At 43.6% G+C, this 27,824-nt stretch overlaps 2 protein-coding genes across 4 annotated transcripts in view; one reads left to right on the top strand and one right to left on the bottom strand.

Moving 5' to 3' along the window:
• Positions 1-178: 178 nt before the first annotated feature.
• Positions 179-6,759, bottom strand: ALG11 (ALG11 alpha-1,2-mannosyltransferase). Its single transcript, XM_074155314.1, is given in 5 exon segments — positions 179-578; positions 3,687-4,618; positions 5,346-5,579; positions 6,646-6,719; positions 6,721-6,759. Coding segments are annotated over 5 exon segments (1,560 nt in total). The 3' UTR covers positions 179-297.
• A 4,671-nt stretch (positions 6,760-11,430) lies between these two features.
• ATP7B (ATPase copper transporting beta) overlaps positions 11,431-27,824 on the top strand; it is a 39,365-nt gene continuing 22,971 nt past the window's right edge. For 2 of the 3 annotated variants that reach the window (XM_074158673.1, XM_074158664.1), the window contains exon 1: positions 20,860-21,108. In XM_074158673.1, the coding sequence (XP_074014774.1) occupies positions 20,860-21,108 (249 nt within the window). Of the gene's footprint in view, positions 11,530-20,859; positions 21,109-27,824 lie in introns of those variants that run through there. The other variant, XM_074158680.1, reaches the window with a different exon arrangement.

The following is a 27,824-nucleotide window of genomic DNA, read 5'->3' as shown; positions in this document are numbered from 1 at the left end:
CTGAAAGTACTCAATAAATAAAAGAACTTACAGATGCAATTCTTTTACCAAGGAAATACGATGGTTCTGTGAATCCAGAGAGTTTTGCAGTGCCCCATACTGACATGCAGTCAACACAGAAAATTTTTAGGAACATTTCTTTCCCAATAAAGAAAAATTCTTATTACATAAAGCAGATACCCTGACAGAAAAAAAAAAATCTCTTTATTGAACGGGACCAAGGGATCATAGATTAGATATATTTACAGGTGACACAGTCAAATATAAAAAGTTAATTTTATTCACATACATTTTTATTCATAGACATTCATTAAATAATGGCTCCACAGATAACAGGAATGTCTCTTCAAAATGCTGGTCAGAAAACCTGTGCACAGAGCGACGAGCGTTTTCTCTGATCTCTAACCTTTTTTGGGGAGACAAAGAGAGGATATAAGCCATCGTCTCAGCGTAATTGTCCTCGTTTTCAGCCAGGAAGCCTGTAATATGTCCTTCATGGGGTACCACGATATCTAATTTGGGGCCTCCAGAATTGTGAGCCAGGATAACTGTGCCAGCTGCCATACATTCAACTACTCCTGTAAAAGATACAAACCGTGCAGATATCAATATACACATCAGGGACTTTGGCTTTTGATAAGGCATTGGAAAGTTAAAACTGCAGTAAAATTCACCCAGAATATAAGTTACTAGAGACTACCATTCTAGATCAGTTTGAAAAATACAGAGTAAATGGTCTCGTAAGAAAAAAAAATTGAAGTTTTTCAGTCCTAAGGACTGAAATGACAGTTTAATACATAAAATTGAATTTAGAAATCAGATACAAGCAGTTAAGTTGTGGTTCTTGTAACATATTTGATTTACCTGAGATAGATTATATCACCAGTGTATACCGTGGAAAAAAAAGCTGGATACTGAAACAAATGTAAAGATAAACATGGAAGGTAGTTCTGTGACAGGACACTGCAACACTGGTTTTATGGTATGGTGCCAGCTGCAAATAATAATTAAAAATTAGAGCTGAATGTAACTGTATTCATTTTATCATTCACACAGAGGAATTTTATCAGTTAGATACTGAGAGAAGAGCTGACTATGCACATTTCAATCAGTCGATACCCAGAATTTCAGTATTTTGCAGATGAACAACTCTTTATGGCTTTTGACAACTCAGCAAGACAAACTAGTAAAAACTGTTATGGCTACATCTGTATTTTTGATGGGAGAAGTTTTAATGAAATGAGAATCTGATAGTAAGATTTCCTCAGTCAAAAGCAGTGGGATAGGAATATCGTTATGTTGGATATATGAAGTTCAATTCTCCTCCGTGGTTCTAGAAAAGACATCAGAAATCAGTTGCTGATTCTTCTCAGTTCTGATTTGATTTTTAAAAAGTTCCCCTAGCTCAAAAATTGCCAGCTGTAAATAACGCTCCAAAGTTTTGGAACATGTTTTTTGCAGGTAAAAAGCCACTGGAGATGAAGGTGAAATCACACTGAAATTCAAAATCACAGTGTGACTGTATGATTTTTTTTTTTTTTTAATTTACTTTACTAAACTGTTTGGGGGGGGGAGGGGAAATATGAGAAACCATTTTGTGGCAAATATTTCTGGGAGACACTTCAGAGTTAATTTTTTTGTACCAAGTTCGTATAGACTATAAGCTGCTACTCCTGATACTTACTTAACTTGTATTCTAATGAAGTCCAATGACATTAACTGGAATTTAGTCACGTTGTAGCCAAGCACAGCATCCATCCGTTCGGCTGCCCTTGTAGATTTATGGCAGATGAGCAATTTTACATTCCCTTTCAAGGTCAGGACTCGACTAATCCCAATAAAACTGAGCCCGATACCGTAGTTCTGTGTGACAGCACAATGCAAACCAGGCCTCAGCTCCTCTTTCACTGAATTTCACTGAATTTTTAGAGTTGGAAGGGACCATATAGATCATCTAGTCCAACTCCCCTGCCGAAGCAGGATTGCCCAGAGCATGTCAGAGCATGTTACTCAGGACTGCATCCAGGCAGGTCTTGAAAATCTCCAAAGAAGGGGACTCCACAACCTCCCTGGGCAGCCTGTTCCAGGGCTCTGTCACCCTCACCATAAAGAAGTTTCTTCTCATATTTGAGTGGAACCTCCTATGTTCCAGCTTGTGCCCGTTGCCCCTCGTCCTGTCACTGGCAACCACTGAAAAGAGTCTGGCTCCCTCCTCCTTCAACCCCCCCTTTAGATACTTATAAGCATTGATAAGGTCTCCCCTCAGCGTTCTCTTCTCCAGGCTAAAGAGTCCCAGCTCTCTCAGCCTTTCTTCATAAGGGAGATGCTCCAATCATTGAATCATCTTCGTTGCCCTTCGCTGGACTCTTTCCAGTAGTTCCCTGTCCCTCTTGAATTGGGGAGCCCAGAACTGGATGCAGTATTCCAGTTGTGGCCTCACCAGTGCAGAGTAGAGGGGGAGAATGACTTCCCTCGACCTACTGGCCACACTCTTCCCTATGCAGCCCAGGATTCCATTGGCCTTCCTGGCCACATGAGCACATTGCTTGCTCATTGTCATTTTGCTGTCTACCAGGACCCCCAGATCTTTCTCTTCGGAACTTGTCTCCAGCAGGTCCATGCCTAACCTGTATTGGTGCCTGACATTCTTCTTCCCCAGGTGCAGGACCCTACACTTTTCCCTGTTGAACCTCATGAGGTTCTTCCTTGCCCAGCTCTCCAGCCTGTCCAGGTCTCGCTGGATGGCGGCACGGCCCTCCGGGGTGTCAGCCACCCCTCCCAGTTTGGTATCATCAGCAAACTTGCTAAGGATACACTCTGTCCCCTCGTCCAGGTCACTGATGAATATGTTGAACAGGACTGGACCAAGTATTGACCCCTAGGGGACACCACTGGTTACAGGCCTCCAGCTTGAACCTGCTCCATTAATCATTACCCTTTGGGTCCTGTCACACAGCCACTCTTTGGCATTCTGCTCCGCGCTACGGCAACCGATTTAAGGACTTAGCACAATTGCCTAGTGCAATGACGTGACCAAGAGTACCTGGTGGCATCTACATGGGGCTTACAATGAGAGAGACAGGATCTGTGGGAGACTCGCCTCTGAAGCAGCAGCGAGAGCACTGTAGCATAAACTACGTATTTCAAATGGCAGTTGGGGCAGGTGAAACACATCAAAATCTCTACACACGGATGTCTACACGTGAACTGTGTCTAAGCTCCCCCTGCAGCCAGGGGAGACACAGGGCACAATCTAAGGTGCTTAGAAGAAGTACCTGCTGCCTTTCGGTGCTCCCTTGGGTACAGAAGGCACCTGTGTAAGGTGGCAAACCTAACACAGGACCTCAGGGTGACCCATGAGCTTACAGAGTGATAGCTGGAGGGCAGGCAGGACATCTTGGGCAGCAAAGCTTGGGAGTAGCTGGTTCTTTAGGTGACTAGAGGATGCCTGTAATTAACACTCTACAGCGCTTCAGCTTGCATTACAGTAGCACCTAGTGGTTAGTCATCTCAATTGGTCCCGTAGGCTCTACCTCAGCTAGATCACCTCTGAGGAGAACGGGAGTAGGACACCTGCTTGCCATACAAACCTCTATGCTTAGACACCTACACTGAGGAGCCTTAATCATGAACTGAAGCCCTCCCCAGCTGGGACAGACGGCTGAACACTGAGGAAAGATACTGACCGATCCCGAAGTGCTCATTCCACATCGTATGCAGGCCGATGGTGGCCTCGGCCAGGTGTCTCTTTAGCTCCTCAAAGGGAATGTTTATTCTGAACTTCACGTCGTTACTAACTCCCAGCTCTTCACAAAGATGTTTAAGGTTATTTACACGCTCTTCATCTTGCTGGTTACGACAGCCTCCAATTAAGATAAGCTTCAGTGACGGCTGCTGCCCCAGTCTCTTCTCTTTCAGCAATTTAGCAAAAGCTCTGATTTGCAAAGGATGATCTTTTTCAGGCCTGAACTGGCTGACGGAAACAATGGAATGCTCAGCGGTGCTCTTCTCCTCTTCCAGTGGAATATCCAGGAAGGTCTGAACGTCGCAGGGTGGATACACAACACTAGTGCAAGCCCCAGCTCTCCAGAGGGAAAGAATGTGATTTAGCGTCCAAGAAGAATTAACCATAATCACGTCGCTGCAGGAACCAACCAACCCGTACATGAAAGCAAAGAAGTAGTAGTAGCCAAGTTTGAATTTGCTGAAAAGAGGACTGTTTGTAATGAAGGCTGCATTGTTAAACCTGGTATCCTGATTCCTAACGACAGAAAGCATATCGGTGCTGATAGTGGGATAATGGACGTAGCATCCAACGCGACACCCTCCTAAATATTTGAAGAGGGGAAGCGTGAAGGCATAACCCATTGAGTCAATATAAATGTCGGGAACACACTTTAGAAGGGCTTCCCAGCCAAGAAACACTGATCCTAAACTTTGTCCCAGCAAAGTGAAGTGAGGGTAAAGAGAAGCTTCCACAAGGTAGCGTTTTTCTAGAAATACAAACTTCACAGGATGAGTTAATTTGATATTGAATCTTCTGAAAGCACCTTCCACTATTTCTTCTCCAGTGACATCTCTGTCACCAGTGTAAACAACACACGTTACATTTCTGTACCTGCAAGAGTAAAGAAAAGGAATTTCATATGTTCTTCTCTTCAAATTTTGTAACACAAAACTAAAATATTATCCATTCAAAATTTCTCAAAAAGCATGCGAGAACAAATATCTGGCCTAGCTCTGAAATGATTTTAACTTAATTACACTTTTCCTTATACTTCCAGGGTTTTTTTCTGATCTGCAGAAAAACACATGGCTGAAAACTTGGGGAATATTTTTTTTTTTGAGTAAAACATAAAAGGAGCTCAGTATTACTCTACAGACTTGAGAATCCCTTGCCATACATTAGGAGATGTCTGCCTAGTGCATAGCATGAGGAAAATCCAGGAGACCGGGCAAGCCAGTGGATGTGCCAATGTTAAATCCATTTTAGATATTAACTTGTTTTGCCTCCTGCACCAAGAGGGAAGTATCAAGATTATCAGTTATCTACTGAAGAGTTATGCCCATACAAAGTTCCATACCGGCAGTGGAAAACTGATGAGGGAGGAGGGGTTCTCCCAAGGAGAGAAAGACGTGAAAGATGCCACAGCATGGAAAGATCAAAATCTGGGTAAAGGGATGAAGTGGAACGGTGCAACCAGGTGAAACTCAGATGTAAAAGAAAATGTAGGACTAGTAGATTAATGACACCTATTTAAATATGTAAAATGCAAAAAGGTACATAAATAATACCATCAGTAGCTGAGAATGAAATACAGTATTTGATAAACGTATATGCTTACTTTTTCTGGAGCGTTCTTATGGCACACCACAAGACTCTTTCCCCACCACCACCTGCATTGCAATATGGGTGAAAAAAGGCAACCAGCAACGGCCTCTTCCCATCTTTTCCTGCTAAGGTCAACTGTTTTTTCCTTTGTTGTATCCAGAGCCGTATTCCCCACAGTAGTACCACCAAGCAGACGCACAAAATTCCACTTAGAAATAATGCAGGGATTAACAATGAGCACAGCAATCTGAAACAAGCCGGAAATTTTAAAATATAAAATTGCTTTAAAGAACTACTATGTATGAAACTCAGAGAGAAGCGCTTTTAGGTAGAGCTACAGGGAGTTCAACAGTTTCTTGAATTCTTCTAAGCTTGGAAATCATCAATATGTGTGTCTCATTTCAACAGTTACAGAAAGTCACAATTCTACACTGTTTAGCTAAAGATTTTTCCCCTACTGTTACCTCTCAATCATTTATTATTGTTTGTTCATACCATATATCTATCTCCATGTGCTATATACATTATAAAGCTTGCATGCCCTTAGCAATCTGGCAAAACACAACTAGTGAACCGATTTCTACATAGATTTGTAAGAGATTTCTTCAGTCCAAGCTCCTGTTTTGGCCTGCCTTAGAGTAAACTGCTTTGGTGGAGTTACTTGGACCAGCCTGCAGTGCATGATCCAGAACCTGCATTTTCCATTCCCTGGAGATTAGAAGGGCTGTGTCAATTGTTCAGAAAACCTCCAAGCGGTTTCTCTGTTTAGAGACCTGTTTCTTCAGGTCTCTGAAGCTCTCTCTGACGGGGGCATTCCCTTTGCTCACCCCCGCCTCCCTGCACAGCTCTCCTAACCCAGGAACAGGAGGTTTCTCACAGGGGTCTCTTCTCGGCCTACAGAGCTTCACAGGTGCCAGAGCCTGATGCTATGCCACATGCTGTGATAAACATCATTTACTTGACGCTAAAGGGGCTGCCCGCGGCCAGCCGCGCGTCACGACTGACACGTAACATAAGAAGACACTTTCATTTTCGGGATAAAGAAGCGGAAAAAACCCATCAACCCATCCGAGGCCGGCGGCAGAGCGAGAAGGAGCCAGGCAGGGCCCTGTCCCACCTCACCCTGCCCGGCGGCCTCCTCTCCTCAGGGGCGGGTGCGTGACGGCCGGTCAGGCCCCGGGGGGAGCTGGGGGAGCGCGGCCGCGGATTGGCAAGGAGGCCATGGAGGCGCGGGGTCTCCTCCTCCCCTCCCTCTCCGCTGCCAGGACCCCCTCCCTCCATACGGCCCACAGCCCTCACCCTCCGCCCGGTACCTGATGAGCCCACACAGACACAACCCTCCCGCCACCATCTTGCACAGCGCCACCAGGCCCTTCCGCCGGAAAGGGATGACTTGGGGCTGGGCGGGGGCGGGGCCAGTGGGGCATTACCTTCCTCTCATTGGTTGGCGGCGGGAGATAGACAGAAGGGAAGGGAGAGGGGCGCGGCCCTGGCGGGTGGGCGGGAGCGGCGAGGAGGGCGTGGCCTCTCCTGAGGGGGGCGTGAGCTCCCCGAGGGGGCGTGGCCTCTCCGAGGGGGCGTGGCCTCTCCTGAGAGGGGCGGGCGGTTGCGCGCAATGGCAGCGCCCCCTCAGGGGCGGGACGGTGTCGCCATCGCTGTGGACTCGTTGCCGCCTTCTCCTCCTTCTCCTCCGCCCCTTCGGCGGCAGGTCTCCTCCGGGAGCATCGCGTCCCGCCCGTCCCTCCGGGCAGGGCTCGGGCCCGGGGCACCGCGGGACTGTGTGGTATGAGGGGAGGAGGCAGAGGCCTTCCCGTGGGACAGGGGGTTTGTTCTCCCGCATCCACTACTTGCAGATTTTGTCTCTGTAAATACTGGGCCCGCTCTCTGGCCAGAAGAGGACGGTATTCGATGTCTTGTCTTCCAGCCCTGCTTTAATCTCCTGCTTGTAAGTGAATGCCTCTTTATAGAGAGGTACGTGGTCTGCTCTCTGTGAACCTGTGCAAGTTAACTCTGTGAGGCCGAGGACAGGATGTCCAAAATACCCTGCGCCTGGTGCCATCTCTAAAGGGATCGCCATGAATATGCTCATGGGGCAATTTCTACTGGAGGATGTCCAGGCTAATATACTTCACCTCCTATTTTGTCTTGATTCGGGAGTATATGCACAGACCAGAGGATTAGTGTAGAGATAAGACTGAACAGTGCTATTTCTTAAAATGCTAGTAATGATGTGTTCAGTAAACAGCAAGACTTTGTATTTCTAAAATGGCTTCCCTGGAACAATGTAAGAAACTAGTCCTGCTCTCCTGGACCCTGGGAAGTGCTGAGTAAAAAGAATGGGCCACAACTTTTCTCATCTCCTGTCACATCGCTAGGTGCTTTTTTTCCCCACCACGTTCTCCATAAAAAAAAAAAAAGCTTTATGTGGCAAATTTAATCCAGATACCTTGATCCTCAGTCTCTTGCAGAGTTCAGATTGTCCAAAATTTGAGGGCATTTCAAGCCCTGTTTGAACAGGACCTTTCCAGAACCTGTGATCTTTCAGCCTCTTTGAGGTCAGTGTGATCTCTTTGATGTCATAGCTATCTGTGGATTTTGAGGTCTAGAAACTGTTAGGGATGCTTATGACAGTCATCCTGTGCTGCCTTCTTCAGAAGAGTGCTGGCTGGAAAATGCTGGATCATTAGTTTGTTTGGCCATTGCTATAGCCTGAAGCAGAAAGAAAATGCCCCTACTGTAGTGGGAGTGAGAAAAGTTCGGCTTAAGTAATGGTTATTTGATTCTGACCTGCCTGGATTGAGTTTTCCATTTATGGAGAGTCACCATGTGGGGATGGAACTGGAAATGTGTCAGGCCCTCAAAGTTAGACTTTTATTGGTTATTTTACTGATGGCTTTATTTAAATACCTTCACTGTTCTAAGTACCACTGACTGTAGGTTTTATCAGGTCATCTCTGCCTTAATGTAAGGAGGTAAATTGAAACAGTTCTGTTGGGAGGCCCAGCAAGCATGACCTAACATTTAATTTCTGAACCAGCTTTCCTAAGTGGAGTGGCACAGGCATTAGTTTCTCTCCCTTAATCTTTTTCCTCTTCCCCAACAGAGCAGTTGCCTGAGAAGCCTGTGAGATGCTTGCAGAAGAGACCTTTGCTGGATTCACATTTCTCAGCTCAAGACACCTCTCTTGTAATATCAACATTTGCAGATAATTGCCTGGGTTCAGAGAAGAGGCAAGGTTCTTCTAGGGAAGAAGAAGTCCGATCTGTTTTAGATGCTGAAATTTGTGTCTCCCCACTGACTTGAAAAGGACCTTATGGCCACTCCCTTGGAAGGTATGACTCTTAGATTGAGTGTCTTTATGAAGCTGAAGCATCACAGGGTAGCCAGGGCTTAATTAAGATGAGACAAGTAATGCTGAAGAGTTTCAGGAAGCAAGAAGAATAATTAATGAGGGAGACACTTACATACCTGGTTTTTGAGTTGCCTGGGCCATAAATGGCAGATGTAGTGGTTTGGGTTCATACTGAGCTCTCTGTTCAGAAAATCATATAGCAAAAGTACTCAGAAAAGCCTTTGGCTTCACGTGGCTAAAACAATACAACTTATTCTTTCCAGCTGATTGCAGGGTTAGCTGTACTGAAATCGGGATTTAACCCATGAAGGTTCCAGCACAAGTCCTACACTTTCTTCAGGGTTTCAATCCTAAGTGTCAGAAGTATGTTTCAGCTTGAGCCCAGCAAAATATCTTGCTTTTCTTGAAACCACGTAATCAACTTCTTGGAAGTTTCCCAGATCTCCTATTAACGAATGTGTATGTCTGTGCATTTGGCAGCTGGATAAAAAAGACTGATTTGCACAGTCCCAGTGGAAACAGCTGCCTCATGGCAGGACGCTCTATTTGCAGCGCGTAAACTTTCCGGCAGGGTGAGCCTCAGACTTGATTCAAGTCGCTGTACAGCTGGATGTACTCTGCGTGCACAGCGTAGCCTCTGTGAGACATACGTCTGGCACTTCCCAGAAATACTGCAATTTTTGCATGAATGCAGATTGACTGTCCAGTGTCAGTGTTACACAGCATATAGAGTCATGTAATTTTCCTGGTGACAGCAAATTGGGGGAGTTGTTTTCAGGAGAACAATTCATAGATACTGTTCTTGTCTTGCTTTCACTCCCACGGCAAACAGCAGATAGACCAGAGGAATTATTTTGGTAGCAGCCCTCTCTGATTTATATTTATATATTTTTTTTTTTTTAAGCTTCCTAGGCCTTTCCTTACCATGTGCACTCACTTTTTGAGTGGAGTAAGCAAGGAAACATGATGTCCTTGCAGGCTGCATATGACCTATAAGTTGTAGCTCAGGCACATTGTAATAAAGCATTTGCATAAACAAATAGATATTCTGGATCTGGATAACTTTTCCAGATCCTTACCAATACTAAAGGGGGGAAAATAAGAGTTCTTCACAAGACAACCAGACTAGATAGAAAAGGATTTGAATAAAAGCTGCAATGCATCTGCTTGTACTCTGCCTGGTCTAGATGTGTCTTTTTTTTTTTTTTTCTTTTTTTTTTTTTTTCCCCCAAAGCCAACACGAGTTGCTACAAACACAAACTGTCACAAAAGTTCAAATGATAATTTTGAAACTTCTGCCAGTCCTGGCACAAATTCCTCAGACCTAACTTTGCAGTCAGAAGATGTTTTGTTTGATGGCCCCTGTTTCTTCTGCAGTTCTTCCTATGTGTTTTGTAGTCATCTCAGATGGCCTTCTTTTCATGGAAGGCTATTTTTATTTTGGAAGTAGTGTTCACTTGTTTGCTGTAGGGAGAAATCTGCGTGACGGTGGGAGTATCGAATAGTTTTCTCCCTTCTAATAATTTATAGTTCACAGAATCACAGAATGGTTGGGATTGGAAGTCATCTTGTCCATCCCCGCAGCCCAAGCTGGGCCACCTACAGCCAGTTGCCCAGGACCATGTTCAGTCAGCTTTTGAGTATTGCCAAAGATGGAGACTCCATAACGTCTCTGAGCAACCTGTGCCAGTGCTTGGTCACCCTCACAGTGAGAAAGTATTTCCTGATGTTGAGGGACCCTCCTGTGGTTCAGTTTTTTCCCATTGCTTCTTGTCTTGACACTGGCTCTGTCCTCTTTGCACCCCCCCTTCAGGTATTTGTATACATTAATGAGATCCTCCCTGAGCTTTCTCTAGGCTGACCAGCCTCAGCTCTCTCAGCTTTTCCTCATAGGAGCTGTACTCCAATCTCTTAATCATTTTAGCTGTTTTATTTTTTCTGTAGTCCACCTAATTAAAAAAACCCCACGTTAATACTTTCAAAGTTCTCGTGTTAACTTTTCTTTAATCGTGGGCTATCCAGCTTCTGATGTGAGCAATATGAAAACGGTGTTGCTGACAGCTTTACAGACTGCAAGGGACACCTTTAATGTGTGAATGCCCGACACAGACTAATTGAGCTGTCACCACTTAACAACTTCCCCACCTTAATGCACATGTAGCAGATGATATTGTATGCATGTATTTAGGGTATTGGCAATAACTTAAGCAAGAGCAGCGCTGAGCTCTCTGTGGTGTTCCCACTCCAGCAGTGAGAACGCTATTAAAAACCTCCTCTGTAGAAATTCCGCATGGCTGACATGCCAACGAAATTAAACTAGCCTTGTCATGAAGTCGGCTTTGTTTTCACCTTCCCAGAGATGTACCGAGTTTTTAATCTTTTGCTGCCTCTGTAAGCATTTTTGTCCTGTTTTAATTGCTTTCCTTATTAAGGTCCTTAGTCTGAAGGAAAATCCGTGCAAACAGTCCTTCTGAAGGAGTGGTATTCAGAACAAATAGGAGAATCCACTCACGGTGTAGATATTCTCTGCAAGCCTGCAAGGCATTTGAGACAGTTTTAAACTGTATTTTTGTAACTCTCATTCTTGCTGAGCATTCCACATACGAGTTGCTTGGTAAGATAAAACCACTGGCAAGTAATAACACAAAGCAACTGGATTAATATTGTGTAAGGATATTCATATGACAGTCATGTGGTCTTTTATACTTTCTTGTACAGTTGGTTACTTTCTTTCAGAGACGTGCACTGTGTAGCCCTGAGTCAGTCATCCAGGGCTGCTGTCTTAGCTACTGAAATGCCTGGGACTGTTTTTAGCAGAAGGAATCTTAGATCATTCATGTACACAGTAAGTTTTTCCTTTTTCCACATGTCTTGTGATAGGCTGTTAAATGTTACAGTACATTTGTTCTTCATTGCATGGTAACAGGAGGCAGAAATAAAGTCACACCAGTTGTGTGCTAAATATTTGCGATGCAAAAAACAAGTATTGGAAATAAATTGTGGCACTGATATATCTGGGGCAAAACACTATGGGGTTGTTTTTACTGATATGTGGTAATATTAAAGTTTCTAAATATAAGCAGTTCTAGTAAAAAAAATTTAACTGTCATCTTTACTTTTGAGCTAGATGTTCTAGGGCATAGGTTTTTGCAGCATGTATCTGTGAGCAAAAGCTGCCCCTTTTTTGACAGAAGCAATGAAGGATTAAGCAGTTTGTGTCTACAGAGAATTTTTGCCAGAGCTCCTATAAACCATGTTTATTTGTAACACCAGGCAATTTAAGCAGGTTGAACCCATAGCTTTTGATTAACAGGAGATTATTTTCACCAAAATTGGACATGGACCATGCAGGAAAACAAATCGGTTCCACTGTTGGAGTTTAATCCTGTAGATTGTGCCAGTGTTTTAACCTCCCATGGGCTCTGCTGTCAGTTCTCCTAAACAGTCATCAGCAGGAAAAATCAAAATGTCTGCCATTTTTTAGGGTGAGTGAAGGAAATGTATTCAAGCAACTTAGAGTACAGGCAGAAATGAGATGACAAGTGATGTAGCCCTCCTGATAATATCAATAAGCTTGCAAAATAACATGTAGACTCACGTCCCATTTTTTTCAGCTGGAAGTTTGGGATTCTTGAGGAGCCAGGGCCTATTTTCGAGTGTCTGTAATAGCAGACTCAAACCCTTCTTGCTTTTCTTTCTCCCTTATGCAGATACTAATGTCTCTGTGGCCATCTGCACCTAATCAGGACATGAAGGGGATCATGAAGGACCACCTCTTTCACAGCCATACCTTAACGTCTGTTTAAATCAGCTATGAAACTGCTCAGGAAGCTGCAAAACTTCAGTGTGAATTTTTTACTGAGTTAGGCACCTCCATAACGAAACTCTAAAGGGTTCACATACTGAAAAAGAAACACCCTGCACTTGTTCAAGGTGCATATGTGCAGGTGTGTTTGTGCGTGCTTCTCTTTGCCTGTTTCAGGAAGCAAGGGAGAGTGCAATTTGGATGAAAATCCAAATTGTTTCTCATGAAGCCAGGAACAAGGCAGGATTTGCATTCTGTGTTCACGTCTGGCTCCCTGGCACTGATGAAGAAAGTGAAAGGAGCCAGAAACTGGCTGCGGAGCAGGACAGAAGGGAGTTACAATTATTGGAGGAGACTGTTTGGCTAGTCCAGACATGAGAGATGCAGGCACTGTGCCTTGTCACCTCCTCTGACTTATTTCTATTCTGGGGATGCAAAAAGCTTGAAAGGTTGGTGATTTTCCCATGGGGCTGATTCAATCAAAGATTCTCTTCTGGAGGGTGAACTAGGGCTGCTTAAAAGTAGTTCCCTGCTGCACTACCTTTTCTTTCAACAAGCAGAGGTACCAGGAGGGAACAATAAATTTCCTGAATTTCCATAGATTAGCGTCTCTGCTTCCCAGGAATTGAGGGCAGTTAATAGATGTCAGAAGGTTGCTCAGCAACTCAGGATGGTTACCTTCTTTTATACTGAGCTGCAGAATGCATCAGTTTTGACTAAACGTGTCCTTGGAAGAAACATTCTTGTCTGGACAGCAGACTGAGGTGAACTCTGGAAATAGCAGGATTGCCAAGAGCTGAAAAAACTCTCCATTTCACTGTCGGAAAGCTTTTTTGTATTTCCCTTTTCTTACAAGTGCCAGGAACTCTTTCTTTAGGAGTCCAATGTCTCCAGTTTCCTCTGCGTGCTCATGCAATAAACAGAGACTATTTTTTATGGTGAGTTTGAGTGGTGAAGAGCCAGTATGCATGCCACAGAGAACAACCTGAGAAAACCTGCCTGCGTTTGAAAGCAGGATTTTAACTGCATACTTCAATCCAGGTGTTAAATGTTTCAGATAAAAATAATGGTAAACAGAAAGAGGTTTACTCTGCATTGCCATTTCCCTTAGATGTTTTCGAAGCATCTGTTTGTGTGGAAGAAATTGCATGAAATTAATAGCAGAGTTTCCGGTGTTGATACTTTCATCCCTGACTGTCGCTTTAGTTCTGACGTTTCCATCTGAATTCTTCCCCGCTACTTGTTGTAGGCTGCCGGTGTTATTTAATGTAATAGGGAATTATTATCAGGTATTCCAGCAGAAAAAAAATAGCAGCAAATATGTTTTCATCTTTGTTTTTTTATTTTTCCCCTCAATTTTTATAAGCCTCTGCTGTGAATCGTTATGGCTCTATCCAGGCAATCTTCACGTATTTTCATGGTCACTTGGAAATATATTTTATCCACTGATAGAAACTGGGACCTCCCTGCCTGTGGCTTTTGCCTGAGAGTTGACTGTAACTTCATGTAAGATATTAGACCTGGACAGGGCAGTGCTGTAATAGTTCCTAGCCCTGAAGAGCAAATAATTAACAGGACTTTTGTAGAAAAATAAGTTAGCTAAACAGCAGCTCGCATACATTACAGTTTGGACCCCTGACAGCTGGGAAGAGCAGAACCTCTACCCCATGCGCCTGTAGTGTCCTCATCAGAGGTTTCCCTCCTTACTTCTTGCCTGCTGTGGCAGAGGGAGTCAGCCAGAGAGCTGGCAGATCTTCATCCATCTCCAAATCAGGCAGAAAAACCCACCTAAGGGCAGCACTGTAGGTGGGGAGGCCCCTGCTGCCAAACGCCTGGAGCCTCCTGTCCCTTCAGTCCCACCGTGAGTACCGTGATGCCGAGGTCAGTGGCGTGTGAGCAGAGCCCTGGTTTGTTGGCTCATGGGAGGGCAGTAGCCTTGTCTTGGCAGCATGTGGCAGAGCCCGAAAGGGCAAGTAGTGGAGGACAGGTGAGAAAGGCCCTTGTGCCAGCCTGGGCTGGGCTGAGCCCCTGTGGCCGTAGGGTCACCTGAGAGTCCACCCCAACACCCTCATGCCTTTTTCTACCCAGCAACTGCAACCATTCCACAGGAAGAGAGGGAAAAAATGGAGTAAAAGAACCAAACGGATGGTGTAGAAAGCCGAAACCCTGCTCCCCAGGCAGAGTTTTGCCTGGAACACCAAGGAGGCAGGTAGGACTTTGCTCAGGACTCTGTGATGGAGGAGCCCAGGTTCTGTGGTGAGGAGTGCTGCTGTCAAGCTTTCTTAGGGATTTGGGAATTGCTGGAAACTCCTCTCTTTTTTGTATAGAGGTGGTTTCTGCCAGGATAGGATAGCCAGAAACAGCTGTTGAAGAGGAACTGAATATGGGCTTGCCTTTACATGTCTAGCCTGTCCTAACAAAGGCGGTATGTTTGTATTTTAGACATGGCATCTGTAATGCAAACACAAGGTGCATTTTTGTCTTTTTTTTTTCATTGAAATATAGGTGATTGTGATGTATATAAATGAAATGGGATGAAACAAACTTTGATTCAGAGGCCGAGCAGTTTGACTTGGGATTAAACACTGGCCATAGAACCAGAAATACAGGCTTAAATCAGAGTTACATTCTATTTCTTTTTTTTTCTGGTGATTTTTCTTTTTTTTTTGCATGCTTTACAAATATGATGTGGTGCATGTTATTTACATAGCGTAAGGAGTCTCATCAAAGTGAAATCTCTTTGGCTGTCAAATATGACAAGAATGATTTGAAACAAGTGCTGGCAAGGAAATAATAGTAAACTTAGATGGTGTGGACTTTACAGTCAGGGACAGTTTAGAGGATATATATTATATATGAATGTCACTTAATACACAGGCTTACATTCCTGATCTGCATAGGGGAAAAAATAATGGCAGATATGGCAAAGCATCTTAGGATCTGCTATTTGTTTGCCTTCTACAGGGTAAACAGCAGCTTACCTTGGAAAAAAAATAAATCAGTCTTCCCATTTACTTAAATCACAATTCAGAGACTTACCACTTTATCTATTCAAAACAAGTGTGAAAGATATTTTTTAAAACCCACAAAAAATACTGAGAAATTTACAAACTAAATTGGAATTAAGAACTTGAATGTTATTTCTAAATGTGGATAGCATATGTAGATGACAAAACTAGGATCTGTAGTGATAACTTACATAGTTCACAAATAATAGGTTTTTCTGCCTTCTCAAATTAGCCTTTAAAAATAGTTCCTTTTGTAATATTCTCAAGTTATATTTGAAATATTGCAGTTATGATGGATAAAATGTAGGTCCTTTTGCTCTGCATGGAGTTTGAAAAAGCTTTGGCTGAAACTTTACAAGCCAAAACCAGCTCTGAGCAAGAGCGAAGCATGGACAACGTCAGAAAATTAAGTTGGAAACACAGAAGTGAAAATACTGGTTTCATCGTGGCACGGCCCGATGGGTTCAGCCAGCCTTCTTCACCTGCTACGTGAATGAACATTACTGGAAATCTGAACTCGAATTAATTTATGCAGATTGTAATTGTTCTTTGCACTTAAACCCTGACCCAAAAGGTGTGCCCTTTCCTGTGGTAATATGATCAGCCTGGTAGTTTCCAGGTACTTGTAAACAAATTCCTGCAGTATAAATAGACAGATAACAGGAATTATCATAATGAAATCAACACTGCTAAAAGCAGACAAAGTACCAAGTCCACACAATTTGCAATCACGTTAGAAGCCGTGGAATGAAAAAAACTAGTACGCATGTTGGGACCCTGTTACAAAAGAGATACTCCGCTGAGTTTTGCTGGTTTAGAGCAAACAACCCTTTTTTAAATATTTAAAGAAGATTGAGTCTGCTTCCTGAAAAACTGAAGCCAAAGTCTGAGCTGATTTGATTTGAAATGAGGCCATCAACTCTTAAGCAATTTTATTCATGGCAGGTAGGAATTCGATTCCATGTATTTCAGAGTTATGTATGCGTTCCTTTTTTTCTAACAGTGTAAGAAATATGATCATGCTTCTACATACGTTGAAAGAAATATATATACCACTCGTGCTGTAGAAATGCTTGTGTATGTGATGGCTGCCAGTGTTCTTACAACTGTAGCCAAAGAGTTGTCTTTCTGATTTCATGGCTCAAAACTAGGAGCAAATGTCGGTAAGGAGGGAGTTTTGTTGCCTGTTCAATGCTAAAAAGGTATGGCCTTTTCTGATTTTCTGTAATAAGTGTGTCAGTTAACTGTTTGGAGAAGTCAGGGGTGTGGTTATGTATCATGAATCTGACCAAGCTTTCACTGAACTTTCAACTGCAACTGATTTGACTGCACAGGGGAAACATGAGGCTTGTGTTGCTTAGAAGGACTGAAAAGTGGCTGCTGAGCAAGCGCTGGGATTTGCTTGAAGAAAAAGTGCATACGTTTACTAACAACTTCTCTTTTGGCTTAAAGAGGGCACTGGCGGAGAAATAGTTGTTTCACAAAAGGGCTGGGTGTATTATGGGTTCCTCTCCAAGCAATGTTGTTAACAAGTTGTTGGTAACTGTGAGTTACCAGCACTGTTGTTTGTGAAGTTACTCAGAGCTTTGCAATGCTTTGCTTCCCCCTCCCCCCCTTTTTTTTCCTTAAAGCTTCAGTTCCAACAGTTGCATTATATGTATAAAAACAAAAGTCAGTCTAACTCTGTTATGATGGGGAAAAAATAGAAAAAAAATTAGCCGCCTGCATCCTAAAGACAAATTCAAAGGAACTCAAAATACGGTCAAATGTGAAATTGCTTGGATTTTAGCCTCGTATCGTTGTTTGTATGCCTCAGGATGGATTGTATTTCAGTGGTTTAAAATTATGGCTGAGGAGGAGAGTAGGAAAACAATTAACACTGAAAGGCAGACTGGATTTCTAGAGTGCTGCATTAGTACTAATACATCCCTCTTTGCACTGATGGGATGGGCACGTATCTGAACAGGTTCCTCTTGTCTGTTTGTCAGATTGAGGCAATGTGACCCCCTTACCTCCAGACTCCCATTTTTTATCCTGAACCCAGGCTTCTCATCTTTCAAGGCATTGTTAAGACTTCTTTCAGATGCTTGCTTTGGGCAAGAAGCCCGAGGGATTAAGATGCAGGCCAGATCATCCTATAAAGCCAGGGATGAATGCACCCAGGAAATATAATTTACCTGAAGAAATAGAATTTACCAGTTCTTGTGTGTTTATCATATTCTCCGATAGTAGTGGGTAATATAAAGGGGAGAACTCATGTTTTATCAGCTCTTGAGGCTTTAAGTCAAAAGGATTTCATTTTCTAGCGATGTTCTGCATTTTTTGACATGAAAATGCAAACATCTCTGCCTGACATTAGCAGAGAACTGTGAAGGCAGCAGGCTTATTTTCTGTTTGCCATTTAAACCTCACGCTACCAAACCTCAGTGACTCTTCCTGGCGAAACTCCTAAATTGTGCAAAATCTAGCCTTGAACCAGGGCATGATAGTGTTATCAGATGAGATGGACAACACTGCCCTTCTTATTTCAGCCTTCGCTAAAATGCTAAAAAAGTAGGGCTCTGTCAGAGTTCAGCAGCAGGCGATCGTAGCAGTTAACCCCCAGCAGCTGCCTCCCTTCCCTGGCGGATATTGCCACCCTTGAGGTGCTGACATCGGATCCCTTCCTGAATGATAAGAGACTTCTAGAGTTGTTGGGATGGGGCAGGACCTCTGAGCTTTCAGTCTGGTATATTAAGGTAAAAGGAAAATGTTTGGTTTTACAAGATGCTCAGTGGTTTCTGCTTTGTGGATGGTACCTCTTCTCCAAGAGCTGATGCTCGTAACGTGGTCAGCTACACAGGTTTCATTTGCCATTGCCATATAGTTCTGCTTGAGCTATTTTAAATCAGCTAGACTGGTTGAAATCTATCGTCTGCCCCTTTCATCTGAAGAACTATACAAAATTTTTTTTTTTCCCAGCCAAATAATTCTTTTTAATGTGGGTAAATACCTTGTAAACTGAACGTGTTCAAAGCACAACCTCATCTGTTTCTTCTCTACCTCCAAATCAGTATTCAGGACTCTGCCTAAGGCAAAGGACTATGGGGCATTAAGTAAGAACTTGTCTCCATTGCTTTTAGAAACAAACAAACAAACAAAAATTTTTACCTTAGAGTTGCTCAGAAGCTGGGGGGGAGGGGGGAAGATGAGTGAGAGGAATTGGAGAGAAGATACTTACTAAACATCAAGTTGAAAAAAAACCAACTGATTTTTGCAGTATGTTTCATCATATGATAATTTAATAAATATTAGTTACTTACAGAAACATGCTATGTAGGGTTTAGGATATTTTTAATAGTAAAGATGCTGTCTGAGATGAGTGAACCAAGTATGTACTTTGGAGGTGGACAGAGACTGGAACTCCTGTTCCCTAAAACACTCTAGAAATTTCCATTATTTGGAATTAGAATGCAGAGCTGAATTTCTGAATATCTTTGATTTGGGATTAGAGAATTGTTTTATTTTAGAAAGACAAAAAACAGGTTTTAAATATGTATGTATCTTTAGTATGTAGATGTAGTGTTAATATTTAAAGACATTGTAATGACATATTTTCACATGTCAAATTGTGTGATCTTGAATTGCTTGTTCCAAAATCAGTTCAAATCAATGATTCCTGAAATATTTTTCCTTTAACACAGTTTTCTTTTTCAGAAAAGTGTTTCATCTGAATTCAGGTGTGTTTATAAGCAATTTTATTGATAAATACAGAACAAACACAGATGCTTTACTCTGTAGTAATACTTTTTAGTAGGGCCATTTCTCAAATACCCTTTTTAAAAGTTTAATATTATCATTGATCTTGTATATTAAGACAATGATGCAAAATAGTGCTACAACAGTATTTTGAGTTTCGATTCATTGGCAGAAGACCTTCTTTTTCCAAAGGTGGTTCTTAACTCTGAAGTCAAGCGCTGAATGGTGTGAGCAGAGAGAAAGATTCATCTCTGTGGGGAAGTTATAACAGGAAGGCAAGGCAGGATGCTGATGTCCTGCAGGGTGGCTTTCTGGACACTGCCTTTGGGGCAAGGGTGTGAGGGACCTACCTCTGCTTTTGGAAGTAAACAGAATCTGAATTTGGCCTGTCATCTATTCCCCTGGGTTTTTGTGACGTGAGGGAGATATGCTGAGATTTTAACCCTGTGTGCTAACCTCTGCATAGGAGTAAATTTGGTGCCTTTTTCCAACAAGTCCAAAAGATTCTGTTTAAACGTAAAACAGTTGTTTTAAGGCTTGCCTGCGCAGTGAGGTCACTGCATAGCCAGGGAGGGTGTGAACTGACGACACATCAACTATATAAATTCCCTGCATGGCTGTTCTTTAGGTGTCCCTGTTCAGGGGTGTTTTCAGAAGCGGACTGCACTGCTGTGGGCTTAGGGAACTAGAGATCCCACTCACCAAGTTAGCACAGTGCTGTGAATTTGTTGCAGGCAATCCCAGAGAAATATATCCAGGCTTGGCTCAAGGCACTTCTAGTGATGGTACCTATGGTGTATAGCTGTCTAAATTAGATGTTCCTGTAGTTGCCCAGCGGATTTAAGGGGAACTGAGTTTGCCAAAAGGTGTATTTTATTCTTCTTTCTTTACTTTCTGGCACTAATTGCTGGTTTGATTTGTTTGTTTGGTTGGTTTTTAAAGTAAAGTTTGGTGATGGTAAAGGTGCGCATTTTAAAAAGTATGAATATTGTACTCACTCTTTTTCCCCCCACTCTTGAAACACAGAATGAGTGTTCTCGTGCCCTAAAATGAGTGAAAGACCTTTGGTCTAGCAACTTTATCTAACGATATAATCATAGGCACGTTTTCAGTGTTAGAAGGAATTTTATCCAAGAAATCCCCGGTAATTTCCTAGAAGAGGGAAAGGGAGTAGCATTGCCCTTTGTAGGAGCTGTGCTTATTGCACGTGGCCACAAGGATCTAATGCCTGGCTGTTGGAGTTAATTATGCCCTGGCTGGCAGCGCACAGGTCGTGTTTGCCTACAGCTTGTGAAAGGCAGCCTTGGCCGAGCCCGCTGCGACGCCGTGTGCAAAGATTAGCAGCGCTGAACCCCGCTCGGGAAGCGCAAGGGATGCCAATTGGTGGGAAGCGTTTGAACCGGCGGGAAAAGCAGGTAGCCGAGCGCAGCCAGCAGTGTACACAAGGATCACCGGTTACATCTGGGATTTCGCGGCGAATGCCTCAGGAGCACGTTGATTAGACGGGCAGAACTCTTCGAGCCGTTGTAAATGTAGCTGAAAGAAGCGTGGCCGATAAGAGACCGCATAACCGCTCTCGTGAAGCTTTCCTTTGGCGTTGCAATATTTAAAGCCCAGAAAGATAATGGAGAGAAAACTGGACAATAAAAAGAAAAGGGAACTGTCCTGCTTAGCTACTTTAAACAACAAAAACATAACCCTGGTGTCTATTTGTAAGCAGCAGGCAGCTCACGATGTGCCTGAACTACTGATTATCGGTGAAAAGTCCAAGACAGAATCTCCGGTAAAAGCAAGCAGTAACTTGCAGAAAGAAGAGAGACTCTTGCAGAGTTACTCCATGGGAACGCCAGAAGTCAATACAGTTGAAAGACAGGTCAGTGAGATGGAGGGTGTGTTGGGAGGGAAAAGGTGTTTCTGAACTGGAGAAATTAAAACAAAAAAACATGTTGGATGCGGGTTGTGTATTAAAGGAGGTTAAACCTTCTTTATCTGAATTGTCTCAGTCCCCCGTATGGATGCCTGCCCCGTAACAAGCAGTCCACAAATGCAAAGTCCTCTGGAGAGCCTCTGAAAGTAATCTTTGAAAGCAGATGTTAATGATGAGTTATGCTGTAGTAATTAACGAGGATTTTTTCAGCTCCACCTCTAATAATGTAGAGTGGTGATTCTTAGTAAGGAAACATATTAGTATTTCTCCTTCTAAACGGCAATTGTCTGAGTAGTTTGACAGTAGCTCTTACCAAGTTGTTCTCTGGAGTAACAGAAACTGCAGAAACATTAAAAGATCCTAATTGTCGGTAAGTAGTTTATTTATAACTACTAAGTGGATGGCAGCAAAAATTCTTGATAATACATCTGTGGCAACATTTTTATTATTTTTTTCTTCAGTGTTGTATATAACTACGGTATTTTTAGAGATTAAGTGTTGTGAAGAAGAGGCTTAGAAAGATCAATGCTTGATAAAAACATGATGAGGTTTATTTGAAAAAGAGTTTTTGCTATTTAAAAGGTATGCAAATTACAGTAATGTAGTTTGGATCAGTGAATATTGTGAATATTTAAGGAAAAGAAACTCTCAGAACAAATTTTGTGTCCTTTGAAACTGCGTATGCGTAAATAATTAGTGTCAGACTGGAATGAAATAACAGCCAGGACAGACCAAATATACCTGAAGGCTTTTTCTGCCTCAAGTTACTTCTCATATTGTAAATGTTTGCTAGAAAACAATCATGACATAAATGACTTTGTTCTACCAACGGATCTCTTTTCTGTATTCCGTTCACTGGCATATACACGTTGCTGGTACTGGAGCCATGAAGTACATCACAAAGTGTTTTGCTTTAATTCTAAATCAGAAGCAATCCATTTACAGCAAGCCTTTCCCCTTTCCCACTAAACCAAGCATGGTTTGCATAGCTCCCTTTAATTTAAAAGTACCTGTTAAGGTCTCTAAGGTTTGTTAACCACGGCGTGTGTAGGTATCATTTCAGTACGATGGGCTGCAACTGCCTGAATCCTTCCCCATCGCCTGTGCTGTTGGAGAAACCTGTTCCCCGATGGGGAGCGGTAGCCCCTTGGCAGAAGCGTCAGGGCAACCAAGTTAGTATTTTTAAAACGAAAGCGCCATAAAGGCTGCTTTAAAGTAATACTTTCATTGAATCTTGATATCCAGTTGGAGAGGGTGGTTTTTCCCTCGTTTAAGACTCGGGAAGTGTTTGAAAAATAACAAGTTGCGTTACTGAAGATCGTAGCTCCTGACATTTGCTGATCTTCGCTATGCTGGGGGGGAGGGGCGGAGAAAGGGAAGGAAGGACAACCATTTAAACAAGATGGATGGACAAGTTGCACCGAAATTTGTTAAGGAGGATGAGGGTTGAATTTCAGCTTACTCGGAAGTACTGCTGATACAGGCACAAAATTGAGGACTCGGCACCTTTGATGTTCCCGAGGCTGCTCTGTCCTCACTTTGTTGTTCACTGGCTGCCTATAACAAACTGGGAAAGCATCTGAAGTATTTAATTAATAGTACGTGGCTTTTCAGTTGTGTGTTACTGCCTGCCTGAATCCAAAGCCATGAATCAGCGGGTTGTGAAAGAACGAAGCAGGAAAGGTAAAACAGCCACACAGATAAGATAATTCTTTGGCAGTTGCTGTGCTCCAAGGTGAGAGGGCGATAGCTGGTTTCAGCCTGCGGAGGTACAGGGGAGAAGAGCAGCCCAAAACCTTCAGAGACACCTGGTGAGAGGTTTGGTGGATGAGCAGGCGGGGAGAGGCGGAGGGGAAGGCGCTGAAAGGGCTGGGTCCTGTCTCCTCAACAGCTGCCTGCCTGGAATCGCGGTGAGGAGTCCTGCCCTTGAGTTTCAAGATGTGAAAATTTGCATCCCTGCAGGCCAGGAGAAGGAGGGTGGGAGGGCAGTTCCAGCCCTGGGCGGGGAGAGCCTTGCTGGAGCACCAGTGAGGAGCAGCAGCCTTGTGGGATCTTGGTGTGGGTGATGCTCGGGGAACTGTGGGGTGCCCCTGCCACGGTCTCAGCCTTCTGCTTGCAGAGGCCAAGAGCTTTACACCGGCATTTCAGAGGTGGCTGCACCTCTTGAGAAGGGCAAGTGAGGGGGAAAGGGATGGCTTTCCCAGTGACAAGCCACCCCACAAGGTGACCCTGGAGCGTGGGGGTGGAGGGAGCATGGGGACGGAGGGAGCATGGGGACCTGGCCAGGGGTGGCTAGCAGCTGTGGCACGAAGCTGAAGAGGGCACAAAACTTGTTGAATTTACAGCCATGGGGTTGCGTCCATTGTCAGGACACCGGTCACCACGTGCATGTGCGGGAGGGTCTCACCCAGTGCTATGGTTTCTTTGGCTTGTTTTTTCCCAGTTCAGTTGATTTTCTTAGATGTGTTCTGTATCGCCTCAATGCTGTGTTAAACCCTTGGCCTTTGCACTTCTGAATGGGAGTACCCAAAAGAAATAGCCCATTTTAGGGGACAGTGGGGCAGCCTGATGCCAGGCCTCTGAGGGCAGCCCTTGGTGGAGTGGTTTTACTCCACCAGTCACACAGGCCATGGACAACAACCACCTTTTCCCCTGGACCAGCTGCTGAACTCTGGAGTTCATAAAGCCAAGAGCTGCGTGCCAAGCCAGGGCCTGAGACTTGGTGCTCCCAATCAGTCAGTGTCTCCCTGCCCTTCTCCACCTCCACGCTTTCCCAAAAAGTTAATCCAGCCTTGGGGCATATTCCTGTTGGATGATCTCCTTCCTACTGGCTGGAGGCAGTCAGGATGGGGAGCGGGAACCTCTGCCTCTTCCTGTTGCCCCCAAGCCCTGCTTTGCCCCAGGCCAAGCATGAGTGCTCCAGCTCCTGTCTGGGGCAGCAAGGGTTCCTCTTCATGCTGGTGGATTAGCTCTGAAATCCTCGTATTGGGAGCTGGGCTTCAGATTCCACACATACGCATCAACAGATGCATTTGCGACTCATCTTGGGTCCGGTTTAGATCTGTCAGATGGGAATGTTTTCCATTCAGCTCTGGTGCTTCCTTTAAAGCTCTCCTCTCTGCTGCTTCTGTGTCAATGAGTCCCTTCTTAATTTTCTTCTTTTCTTTTTTTTTTTTTCCTATATTGTTTATATGAGCTTCATAACACCGCTTTCTGTAGGGTTTCTTCACTTTCAGACTAGAGCCTCGCTCTGCTGTGCATTTTGAGTTGAAACTTTTATGTGCAGAATGGGGCGGGGGGAGGAAGAATTGTCATAGTTTCATGTTTTCTTTATTTACATATTTTTTACATACTAAATGTAAAAATATGCCTGAGACTGGTAGAGCAAACAGACTTGGTGTACGCTTCCTCTTCAAAGTAAGGAGGCCTCCTTTGGCGTGAGAGACAAAACAGTTGGTAACTGTGGCAGGTTCTTTCACACTCCCGTATGGATGTGGAGTCAGATGCATTTTCATTATTTCGATAGGATTTCTCTCTAGGCAGAAGCAAGGAGGAGAATCCCAGGCACCTTTATTGGCATTTTTGGAGGTGTTTGCTTCTCTGATCCTCTTGCAGATGGTCTCTCTGAATTCCTGTACAGCCTCATAGATGCCATGTTATGCGTGGGTGTTCGCTGGTGTCAGGAAACCCTCTTTTGAGACCTAGCATGTGCCTGAGGAAAACTGTGGGCACATTTCGGCATGCCTGGTCTTTGTGTCCTTATGTGAACCTGCTGTTTTCCTCTGATCTAGTGTAGAAACTCCCCTCCTCGCAAATACACGCATAGATGTATTTGTGCCCCTTCTTTTTTTTTTTCTTTTTTTTTTTTTAAGCTGTTAAACAATACTAAAGGCTTTGTAAATACTGTATTTGAACTGTGCATATTTCTTTTTTTAGGGGGGGGTTCTTCAATGGTTTGGCATTTTAGGGGAGGGAGATTGTTAGTTGTTTTTTTAAAGAGAAATAAGCCTTTTAATTTTTTATATCCATGTCTCTAATTTTTTCCTTCTCATTTAAAAATTTGTTTGCAAGGATTTTTCTCCTATAGAGCACAAACATCTGGTTTTGTCAAGTAACAAACAAATATTTTTGCCAGTTCTTCTGAATGTTGGGATAGCTTTTTATCCAAAATATAAAGTGGTGGCCAAGTTTTGATGTTTCTGTGGCTTACAATGCATTGAAATAGTACAATCAGTCCTTACTTTTATGTTTTTCAAAAGACTGGAGGAGGAGAAATACCCTTTAATCTTTTTATACATTTAATTTTAATTGCTTTTATATCACTGGTTACCTAGGAAAACTGAGATGGTTGGTGAGCGTGGGGGTAGAGGGAACGCAGAGGAGGATGTAAGACCTGTGATAGTTCCTGGTTTTCATCCGCAAGTGGCTGCCAGAAACACGGTGAAGGGGAGCAGGAGAGCGGAGGATGTTCATCTCACCCGTCTCTCATTCTCCGTTTCACCAAAGGATGCAGAAGGCAAATGCCTTTGTCGTAGGAGCCAAAATGAACGTACAGGGTGAGCTCCTGTAACTCGCACGTGGGTTTTCACTTTACCGGGTGTTTGTGGAAATATGAGCTGGCCACTGTGAACAAAGTGTCATTGGGGGGCTGGGGACAGCAGATAGGGAAGAGGAGACGAGGGACAATATTCAAATGTGTCCTTGAGGCAGACATTACAATAAATGCAAGCTTGAGTTTAAGCAGCATTTGAAATGCAGTGGATGAGAGAATGTTTTCATTTTCAGATGGGCTTCTTTTCCATATACAAGGCCATGTTATTATTTTAAACTGCGGGAAGGCACAAATAGGAGGAAATAAGCATGTGGTCCTCTTTGTGTGTGCTTAAACAGGGAATGACCTTTGGAGGGGCTGGCTGTGCATTTCCGTGTATGTTGGGGATTTCAGTAACTTCTGGGAAGGGAAGTGCAAGGAGAAGGGTACGTGCCCCAGGTGCTGCCACGCCTGTGGGAGAGCGGGGGTAAAAGGGGAGGTCGGGGCTAAAATATTTCCATGACTCTTCTTCCCCAGTGTCCCTGGAGTATAGCCTTGAGGTCAAGCAGAGAAGGAGGGGGCACAGGGATTCATGGTCGGGATAGAGAGGGGCTGCACCGTAATGCTCAAGAGTTGAAGTTGCTCATTCCTCCTCCTGTTCTAATAAATACAGTAGGGAGAAGGCTGAAAGCAAATTTCTCACGTTAAATTTTTGCTGGTTTGGTCATGACCCTAGTCCTCATTATTGCCAAGCTGTCTAAGCGTGAAACAAAATCAAGTTAATGAATTTTGAATACTGCATCAAATGAACTGGATGCAGTCTAGTGTTAATAAGCGGCCTAAATGCTTCTCATCTGCACTCTGTGGTACTGAGGAGGGAGTTTTCTTGTGGGTGGTAGGAACAAGATTTGAGCCTGATCCAGGGGCCCCTTCTCCAGCCCCTTCCTGCAATAATGCCTGGTATCAGGTGCTTTATTGAATGCTGGAGAGCCCATGGCTTCACAGGCGAGAGAATAGATGTGTTGTAGTAGCTTGCATCTAGATCTTAAAGCTGTCTTAAATCACAGACATGAATTTTGATGTTCTTTCCATCAAATCTGACAATCTGGACCTTGTCCACCCCCCCTTCTCAATCTTCCTCATCACTTGGCGTCAGCAATTTCCTCTGGCAACAGACTCTGTGCTCCGATAACCTGTTCTGTGAGAAGCATTGCCTTTATCATTTTTTTCCCTTTTTTTTTTTTTTTTTAATATTTCATTTTTAATTGAATTGAGTGCATTAAACGGTAGAGCCCCAGTACTGCAGAGCCTGTGGTATGACTGAGAGATAGACCACTTCTGGGCAGTCCACTTCAATACTGGCCATTACATCCTGAAAATCAGTGTTGGATCAAACCAGTGAGTTCTTGTAGCTCAATAGATGATCATAGGTGCCTCACAAGGAGGTAGATGAAGCTAAACCATGGTGGAAGTGTCTGCATATAGTTTTGTGTCTTTTAAAATCTTTGCCAGATACAGATTTTAACTTAAAAGATCTGTATATGTGCAGACAGCCCAGGCCGTTGTATGCATGTGTATAGCTCTTCAGATATCATGCAACTGGTCCCCCCTGTGCCAGCTTCTTTCAGGCTCCTGAGAAATTCTTGATGCAGTTTTCTGTGGTAATTTTGGTTTGGTTTGAACTCCTGCTGAGCAGTAGCAGGTTGGCCAAACTGAGCCAGCTTCTGATATTTGTGGAAGGGCATCGACCACATTCTGCTGCGATCCTTGTTGCCGGTGCCAGTGCTCTGAAGAGCAGGGCTTGGGCTGCACGGTGAAAGTGCCCTGTGGCTGCAGAGAGCTCAAGTTTTAAATAATTGGATTGGGGTGGGAATAGCGAGACAATTTTACTTTTATATCCCTTGTGAATATTTTTTGAATTACTGCTCAAGAGAAATGTGAGAGGCCTGATTCATCGTCGTGGGCATGGCTCACTGGTAATACAGTTAAAGTTAAGTGAATGTTGTGAAGCGTTTCAGCGGTACACACTGACTTGAGAGCTCTTCTAATATATGCTTGAGAGCACAGTCAGCATATTGCTGCTTTTACAGGGCTAAAGATACATATTTTTTATTTTCATTTTTCCTCTTGC

This window comes from Numenius arquata, chromosome 1 (genome assembly GCF_964106895.1).
Source record: "Numenius arquata chromosome 1, bNumArq3.hap1.1, whole genome shotgun sequence".
NCBI classification, from domain to species: Eukaryota; Metazoa; Chordata; class Aves; order Charadriiformes; family Scolopacidae; genus Numenius; species Numenius arquata.
This window is presented reverse-complemented; position numbering and strand designations above follow the sequence as displayed.